The sequence below is a fragment of the Acanthaster planci genome, linkage group LG12, assembly GCF_054643075.1.
Source record: "Acanthaster planci isolate LZ-2023a linkage group LG12, COTS_SCS, whole genome shotgun sequence".
NCBI lineage: Eukaryota > Metazoa > Echinodermata > Asteroidea > Valvatida > Acanthasteridae > Acanthaster > Acanthaster planci.
The window spans coordinates 6,681,722-6,691,639 of NC_141788.1; the positions used below are offsets into that span (position 1 = coordinate 6,681,722).

Genomic DNA, 9,918 nt, shown 5'->3' on the forward strand with positions numbered 1-9,918 from the left:
TTCATGAACCAGCAGATCAATGACCTCCCCATCAAAAAAATGGGAAAAAATCCCATATTCAGTTGGTTCTTCATCTGCATCATACAGCAGCTGGCCCTGCTGATGGCTGAAATTTGTCAACCAGTCGTCTTCGTACGCCCTCTGCAAGGCCTCTTTCCATGCAGCATCATCATCGGCCTTTGCCACACGATGCCGATTTTCAGCAGGGACGTCGACAGGATCCGACCCACCAATGCTGCCATTTTCCCCCGGTAAATCATTATCATTACACGTACCTTCACTGGCTTCATCGTCGTCTGAACCGCTCACAAAAGGCTCTTCAAAGTCCGAATCTCCAGAGTCAGAGTCTCCAAAGATCTCCCCAAATGCTTCATTGACATCCATTGTGCGCGCCTATTGTTTTAGCAGTGGTCGTAGCACAGAATTCCTCGGTAAATAACGAGAAATTTTCTAAGAAAAGTACGCTTCTTTACAAGTGAAAATCGTCGTTCATGTAAACATCTTGTCTGAAAGTACCCGGATAAAGGTCAGGGGTCAGTATATTCCAAGAACTCTTTCACTGAACATGCATAATGCATATCGGCGACTGGAGTCGCCGACAGCGTGCAGGGGTATTTTTAACTGGGCGACTGGAGTCGCCGATAGCGCGCAAAGGGTTAACTGGAACTGATGGTGATGGTAAGGGCTACTTTTACTTTGCTTGCATGAGACAAGATGTAAAAACAAAATACTGTGATTGGATTTTAACAATGAAATTGTACCGGTAAGCCTACATGAGTCACATAAATTGTTTATAATTTCCATTCATAGTTTTTGTCCCTGCAGTTCACCATCCACCTCTTGCAATTCTTCATAGACTATCAAAGTATGCATGTACATGTTCTGTGTGTATGTCACAAGTGCAATGGTACATTGAAAGTCATTGGTGCAAGAACCAGCGCTTTAACCAAAAATATTCTGAAGTACTCCGATCGTTTGCAGTATACCTCCCGCTCAAAATGACATCATGTTTCAGTACTCTATTAATATCTATCATGTCAAATCATTCCAAATTCAATAACCACTTGCTGACGAGTGGTTTGAAAAATGCAGTGCACACAAACGGGACATTTTCAAGATTTTCAGTTTTCAAATTTCGTCAAAAATTTATCATTTCAATTAATGGACGTTTACACCCACACAAATGACTGTCTAGTGGCTCCTCTAATCTGACAGACAAAATCCGAAGAAGCCAGGCCTGCAGCCTTGTAAACAGAGCCCAGATTGTGCAGTGTTATGTAACTTTCTTTTGTTCACGAACCTGGCACAGTGCGCTGCTGACCTCTTTTCAATAGAGGCCAGATTACTGTGCAGTAGTACTGTGTGGCTCATTGCTGCAGTAATCCGCTCACACTGAATCCCCAAAACTGTGGTATACGGTTTCAAAACAAGGCTGGATTATCTCCACTATTGCGAGTGAAAAAAGTAATGCCCAGCAGCCTGGTCTTTTTGTTACGAGTACAATCTTTTGTTACAAGGCCCAGTTCCCTTTGTCCGATTTCGGGCCCCGGCCATCCGTATAAAGCATACACGTACGTGTCTGGTGCCGGAAACCCTGGCGGAAAGTGGTTAAGCAGTTTGGGAACATTTTGCAGGATTGAGGAAGATTGAACCCAGCTTTCTTATGCTATGACACATGAACATGAGCCTTGTTTACTCTTGAAATTTATACCCAAAAAGTGCCACTGGTTTCCTTCAGAGAGAAGGATTTTGAAGGATCCAGAAAGGTTCCTAGCAGACAAGACGAGACAGTCAGGGTTATTACCCCCCCTCCAACTACCAGTACAGCATCCAAACTATAGTTAACCCTCTCCCAACTACAGTTGGGACGATGCAATAGTTGGGAGGTAACCTTGTAAAAGGTTACCTCCCAACTATTGACTTGACTTCAAGACAGCGGGCAGTTTCCAATCTCAGGAGCTCTCCAATGTGTTTCACCGGTTCACGTGTGCTCTCTCTCTTCAGTTACCAACCAACAACATTTGAAACTCACCTTATCAGCAGGTCGATCTAGCTTCTTGCCGAATCCAAGGGCCTTACATACACGTAGCCTGAGCAATGACATCGTCCTTCCACAAAGTACAGTGATTAGTTAATAGAATGCATGTTTACAAACTCCTCAATTTATTTCTTCCACGATTGTTCTCAGTCTTAGTTCCAGTTCTAGTTCAGTTTGATGGCTCATTCCTCACTTGAATCAAACTTTCCAGGTACAATACACAGAACTCAAGTACTTCGAACCTTAAACCACTTCACAGACGTGGAGAACTTTAGTCAAATGTTAAAAGCAGTTCAAGAAATAAGCCATAGTTCCATTCAGATGAATATTGAATCAGCTTTCTCAATGTTCAGTCAGAAAACAGAGGTGTGTACGTATCTGAACATGTACATGTACACCAAAAATATTACATGTACATCCCAAACAAAAAAATTATTTACCAGAAATTTCAACTTATGCCCAGAATTACGTTTAAATTGTCCAAAATTTTGATATACGTGTACATACATGTATGTATATAAATGACAGTCAACATTCATACATGTACATGTAAATGTTTTTGTTTTATGAGGCTTTATTGCAGTCTGTACCTTGAAGGTACACATGAAAATTGCAAAAACAAATTCTACACTGAGACAGGAAGCCAGAGAGATTGGAAGTAGAACGTCCGGATGCCTGAATGTGTACGGAACTATTGCAAGCTGTCCTACATGTACATGTCTACCAATTTTCCAACCTGTGATGGGTTCATGTTACTTTATCTGTGGTTGTAACAGAGAGTACAGTGTAGTCCTTCGCCTCATTACCACAAGACTACAACAAAACACACTGGAAGTTTCTCCAAGCACAGACGTCATTGCCAGCTCGTTCCTGGTGGACATGCTTTGGCTCCTGTGCATGTCGGTACATCTGTTACAGGTCTAAGATGCTAGATCATGCCCAGTCAAATGTAGGAAGTCTGAGATTTCCTGAAATGGTTTCTAGGAGGGTAAAGGTTACATACATGTGCCGCTTGTGACATCAACCTTTAGCCGAGAAAACCAAACACCAGGAATTCACAATAACATCCAATACTTTCTACCATCCGCGCCCAGTTTGCCCTGAAATGTATCAGAACTCCGACAGAATCATCTCCTAAGAACCACTGCATGAGTTAAGACAGTACAGGGTAGGATGGCACTTCAGGACAAATAAGAACAAGCCCAGTACACGTAGTGACTACGTTAATGAGATAATCTGCCCGCTTCCCGGTTTGGTACCCTGGGACATGTACAGTCATTCAAGGTACATGTATGTGTCCATGTAATAAAGAAGCAACAGACAAATAGCGTGATCTGACCACAGCAATGAACTCCCACTATGATCATTAATATGGCAGACAGGAAAGCTCTTAAGTTACAGACACTTGAAGGTAACAGTCGGTGAGTTACGTGTGTTAAGATGTGACCATGTTTTTGTCATGTGCTTGTTCTGTTTACATCAGACCTCAGATGAAAGTGTTACGGCTCACAATCTACTCTCAAATGTTTGTTGCTATTTGCAAGGGTGGAGATCAAAGCAAACCAATTCTGAGTGAGAAAAACAGTTTCCTAAGAGGCCAAGCCCTCCCAACCATGTCAAATGCAGCTCTACTGGCAAAAGTTCAAGCTTTGGCAAAGTTCTGATAAACAGCACCAAAGACACTACACACCTACATGTACAAACCTCCCACAGGGGTCGTCGTAATTGCGAAACCTCGACAAACAACCCTGGAAAGTTTGACTGTGTCAGCATCGTTAACAAGGCCCATCCCCTAGACTGTATTCAGGTATACAAGTTCTTTGGGGGTATGAGTTCAACTGTGGATCTGAAATTCTGTTGTCAGTTGTTAAATGGGTACTGGTATTGAAGAAGTGACCGCCCATGGCGACACAGGGATGTCACTTGGCCATGCCTGATTAAGATGACATAATTCAAAAACCTTTCCCATGGCCTTGAGCCCTTGACCTAGATTTTTAGTGTCAACATAAACTATTCATTGCGCTGGAAAAAGTGGTGACAGCACAGTCCCTGGTGCCCTGAAAAAAACATACCACAAAGTTCAGCAACAGGCTATAAATCTTTTGAAAAGGCTGGACTTAAATCTGTCCTTGACTCCTTGTTACCCCATTACACCTATCTTAAAGACACTCTTCTGCTTTAGTAAGCTTTTGTGGCCAAAGCGTGGCCACCGTGCAAAGCATGCATTTGTCACAAACACCGATTTACACAGCCGGACCAAGCCAACCAGGTGTGTGGTGTGCGCGTTAATGAGGCACCTGTTAACATTGAACTGACTGGTTGGACCTTACCCTGACCTTGCCATCCATCCGCGCTTATCTTACCCGATGGAACAAAATATACTAATGCCTCCCACATGTCACCTGTGCAGCACTGAAACCTATCCCCTGCAACACTCATACGCTATCTTCATGCTGACTAAGTGCACAACCATTTGTGTACATTTACACCAAAGCCTATGAACCCTTATGGGTGACGCACATGAACGGAAGAGGGCCCCCTGTTAACTAACACTGACAGCCTCATCAACAGCACTGACATCATAGCCATGTGTCAGACACAACATGTGCATGCACCTACATGTACATGTACACGAGTGCTCACTGCTCAGTGCACAGAACGTATGCATGAATATGAATACATTCACAAGGTTTTCCCCAGGCTTCGGTCACCGACGAGAGGGGTACCAGCTCACAGAACTAATAACAGAGAATAAAATGGAATATTTGGCACTGTGATTTCTAACTTGTGCTCAAGAGAGTAACTAAACCCTTCCCAATGTTAGCACAACAACTTTTCAATGCCACATTTCCTTGATGAGCACAAACATGGCGATTAATCTACACTCACCTCAGACTGGTGCCTACGTACCACCACACTCTGGACCCTTGGTCTGGTCTCGGCTTCCTCTCTCTCATCATACTCTTCCCTGGCTCGGTTGACTGCCCTCATCAACTGCGCTCGCATCTCTTCGTCTTCAACGCCGTAATCATCCGCCAGGTCATCCTCCGTAACCGCCCGGAAGTTGCCCAGGGTGAAGTCGGCCGGGAAATGGTTCTGAGCGCCGGCCAACTCATTCTCGTGGAGGAAGATGCGGAAGGCAAGGTGACCCGTTGACCTCAATGGGGCATCCGTGCTAGGCTTACTCTGCTCTGATTGGGGCACCTTGGTGATCGTTTCCTCTTCTGACGAAGGCTGTGGTGTCATTTCACCCCCTTCCGCCATGCTGACTACTTGTTTACCTGCTAGTGTACATGTACCAGTACATACACACTACCATCCACTTCCTCAGTTCATCCTAAGTTTACATCATGACCTACAGAATGACATCAAAACAATCCACTTTAACCCAAATGTACCTGTAACATGCTCTCCTCCGCATGCGCAGAAGTAAATATAGACAGCCATATCACTGTCCTTTGGATCCGAAGTATGCTGCCAATGTTATCGTATCTACATGCACATGTAGGCTGTCCACCAAAGTTACAGGGGCACAGTGTTTATCAGTGATTATCGGGTACAGCGTAGGCTACATGTAGTTACCAAAACTGCTTCCGACGTCCTCTATTGTTTCAATACATGGATGTCGTCTCCCAAATGCCAAACCTTTCTGCACTACGACTCGCTAGCCATTGACAGCACATTCGAATCCACTGGCAATAACTGACAGGTAATATTAAATTTTATGAACTACCAATATTATGATCATGTCAGGTCTTTTTACAAATTCTGCAAGGACTCGCCGACTGAATGACAGTACAGGATATGCCTCATTCTTACTTTCTTTTTTTTATTCCTTATCTTGTGTCTGAGGTACCACTAGTAGATTGCTACAAAGATTCTCAATGGTAGCCTAGGTTACCATGACAGGTGTAATGAACTCAATGAAACAGATGGTGTGCACCAGAAACTAGTGAAATCTACCAGGATTTAATAAGACGCCATCAGATCATGACAAGTTGCTGAAACCTGAGTCTTGCAGTTAGGATCCATTTCAAGGGATGAACCTAAGAAAGAAACTTTGTTTCAGACACAAGAGGCATTCACATGAAATGAAACCAGTTGTTAACACCCTGGCTTCAGTGGTAGGTATAAACCGGTAACAGATATGCAAAGATGTTTGAGAATGGAGGTCAATCTATGCGACACCAAGCCAAGTCTAGCGGTACATGACTACATGTATGCATGTATAATAAAAGACAGCCTTGACAGACAGTTTTTGCTTGTTCAAAATTTACCAGCCTCTATTTTTTTAACTTTCACAGCGGGGAACAAGTCTTCACATTTCTTCCCAAAATACCGGATGCAATGGGAGGACATCCTCAGATAACACCAAGGGGTGCCAATTTCAGAGCATTTTCCTAGAAGAGGCCAGGCAGTTTTTAACTTTGGTTGGAAAGGGACAAGCAGATTGCAATCCTAGCTGAAATCCTGTCCAGTTATTCAAGCACCTGGTTCCTAACACTGCTCACATAGCAAACTCTAACAGAATGAGCCCACCTGATTCCATGCAAAGCAGTGAATCTGCCATGACAAGGTCTGCTCTGAGAAGCACATTTTAATAAGTGCTTTCCCTAATCCTTGGTGGCAGCAAACAGATTTTCCAAGTCAAGAAAACCCAATGTCCATTACTATCATTTAGCCTTTCCGACAACATGTGTAAAACTAAGTATTTGAGACTTTCAAAATGGCCGAGTAGCAAACCATTTAATTGGACCCAATTTCTTGCAACACACTAATATCAGAATTCTAAATGGCATCAAAAGTAGAAGATACAGTATGTGTTAAATTCTGCCAATGAGCTGTTTCTTCTTTAGAAAAGAAGAGACTGCTTTACAACAGATTTCGTCCACTTCCATGAAATCAAGATCACTTTGGTAGCATTTCAGGCAATGCTGACTACACAAGATAACCGGTCAAGTGTGAGTTAATTATGATTTTGATGACTGATAGTTATCTCTGATTGCATCACAAAGAATCAGACTCCACCATCCATTAGCAATGCGCCTCAGACAGAGCAGTTGAAGCTTACCTTTGGCCCTTAGTCATCTATCTGTATGTTTAATTGCCGCAGACTGGAAGCTGATGTAGGCAAACATGGCAAGAAGTTCTTGAGAATTTCAAATCCCCAAAATGGCCAAGTAAGACTCAACCCTGCAACTTCCTAATTTATCTTCTACAATAAGATGGACATCTTGAATGACCAAGGAGTATTGCTCCCCAGATAATGACATGTACCATGGTGGAAGCATGTACGTTCATTTGTATCACCCATCTCCCCTCCCTGAGGTGTCTTCCCCACCGCCCGCCTTAGTTAGTGTCAAGAAAACTTAATCTGCTTTTCAGGCCCCAGCTTAGAGATTTTGGTCTTCACTTTGTGAGAAGATTTTGACTACTTACTCTCAAAGTAACATCCACACCTCCTTGGTACACACAGGATGCATGTATGATATGATGTAGCCTAGGCATGCCTGAACATTTGCCAGGGGCCAGAACAGAGGAAACGTTCATTGTTACCCTAGCAACAAATAGCATAGCCGGAACATGGTGGAACATGGTCAGATGATACAAGGTGTGAAATACCTCCGACATGTCTGAAACATCAAACATCACGACTGTGCTGTTCAAGTGTTAGGCCCTACTTAGGCTTATTAGACTGGTACCTACCGGTATTACTGGCCTAGGCCTACTACTAGTACTAGATACCGAGTATATACCCAGCTACATGTGAAATGTAACACTGCAACTTGTACACACTCAGTCTCTAGTCTAGTTTTATCATTTCCCTAGTCATGTCAGCTGTAGGTCGAATACCAAAGCGCAGACAGCCACATCACTGTATCATAAATACAGAACAATCTCTCATGCTAACAGATACACAACCTCCAACACGTCGTGCGAACGTCTATGATAAAAAAACATACGAAAACATCATCAAATACCAGCCATGCATCCAGCCCCAGCAATGACAGAAGTGGTGTCCATCGATTTTTTTTTTTTTGTTGCGATTTTTCTGTTGTCAAGTTCACCTTGATTCGACAAAATCTGGACCGGCTACTTTATGCCAACACTCTTACTCTTTACCTGTCAAAATTGGCAGAAATCGGTCACAGGAGTCAGGCGTGATTATATAATTTATGACCCCTGATGGTTCAAGCATCGAGGATTTCCTGCATTTTGTTATGCGAGAACAGCAAACATTCACAGTCTATGTATGCATGATCGATCGATTGCGCGCAAAGCATGCATGCGCCCCGGCCACGAAAAATTTAGGGACCATCTTCAAAACGGCATTGAACCGTGTAGGATATTTCAAGAAAGCATGACCTGCTGGGACAGTAATTATTCACAAAGAGACAAAGATTATAATTAAAAGACTACAGTAAATCCTGGTTCTGATTTTGTAATAAAGTCAACATGTAGATGTTAATAAACATTTTCACAGATTACATACTTTCGAATTTATTAGAGTATCACTCGTTTTCCTACATCTGTTTTAATCGTAACACATGATGGCGCTATAGTACTTTTACGGTAACAAGTTTTGGGGATCTCGGCACAGAATAATTGACAGTAAAAAGTCTTGCTGTGTACAGCCGATATACGAAACTGATATACGTAGGACGCAATTAATATAGAATGAATTTGAAAACATAGAACCAAACTTGTTGAAATATATTACCAATATGAATTAAAATAAAACCAAATTTTATGAATATGGAACGAAAGTTATAAATATAGAACGAATATAAAACTGTAAAAACGGATCTGAAAATATATAACCAAACTTGTAGAAATATATGACCTTAAACAAAGAAAAATAAAACCAAAACTAATAAATTTAAGACGAAAACTGTAAATATAGAACAAAAATAAAACCATGGTTCTATGTTTTCAAATTCGTTCTATATTTATTACTTTCGTCCCACGTATATCAGTTTTGTCCAATATATATTACTTTCGTTTGATATATATCTATTTGCTAATAAAGTCATAAAGGGCGCCTCACACCTAAGCGCTAGAAATGAAACTCACAGGGTTGCAGGCCAGTAAATAGGCCGAAAACTGCTTGCGCGCGAGCCACATCACAATATTTGTATACACTCACGTTCTTTACGAAATAGTTCATTTTGTGGCCCATGAACTTGAAGATTGTAGAGAAGACAGGTTTAGGCGAGCAAAAAGAATATCAGCTTGTGTCTGAGTGAGATTTGGAAGAAATTGGTGCCTGAAAACGGTTTATTTTTCGAGAAGTGTAGGCAACGAGTGCTTAGGGGTTACCTTCCGTGGAAAAAAAATCATCAAAAGTAATCAGTTAATGAATGGAAATCTGAAAAGAAAATGAAAAATCATTAAATGAGCTTTAATTTGATGTGCATCCCAAACGCCTGAGAAACTCGTATTTTTCCTGATTTTTTTAAGTTCAGGCATTTATCACTAGTCTTGGCTATGGCAGTTAATTTACTGGCATGCACCCACAGAGCGTTGAAGGGCGCCACCAATTCTGCCCTACCGAGAAAGCCAGTTCGGTTGATTCTCTCCTCTTGGCGCGAGACAGTCAACGGCGTAAATATTGATTCGTCTTTAGCTGTGCTTAGTCACCTTCCTGATGTGCATCCTCGACCGATGTTTGTAAACACCTAATGCTCGCTACAGTCACTAACTGAGCAGACGTACTGGTAGTTTTCAAAACTCATGAAAAATTCATTTCAGACAAGGGTACAAGTTATGAATCGATAAAATGAGGCGAAAATCCGAAAAAAGTGGATTTTGGCGGACATCTTTCCCAATAACATGGGTTACCTTATCAGATGTGAAATTTCTTCAAGTAGGTTTGAGGA

The 9,918-nt window shown here is 42.0% G+C and overlaps 1 protein-coding gene across 4 annotated transcripts in view; it reads right to left on the minus strand.

Moving 5' to 3' along the window:
* LOC110977686 (microtubule-associated serine/threonine-protein kinase 3-like) overlaps positions 1 to 8,307 on the minus strand; it is a 71,843-nt gene extending 63,536 nt beyond the window's left edge. For 2 of the 4 annotated variants that reach the window (XM_022232005.2, XM_022232001.2), the window contains exons 1-2: positions 8,162 to 8,307; positions 4,928 to 5,393 (exon numbers count right to left, since the gene is read on the minus strand). In XM_022232005.2, the coding sequence (XP_022087697.2) occupies positions 4,928 to 5,302 (375 nt within the window). In that variant the 5' untranslated portion in view covers positions 5,303 to 5,393; positions 8,162 to 8,307. Of the gene's footprint in view, positions 1 to 2,032; positions 2,120 to 4,927; positions 5,394 to 8,019; positions 8,038 to 8,161 lie in introns of those variants that run through there. The other 2 variants (XM_022232003.2, XM_087143836.1) reach the window with 2 other exon arrangements.
* Positions 8,308 to 9,918: the final 1,611 nt, after the last annotated feature.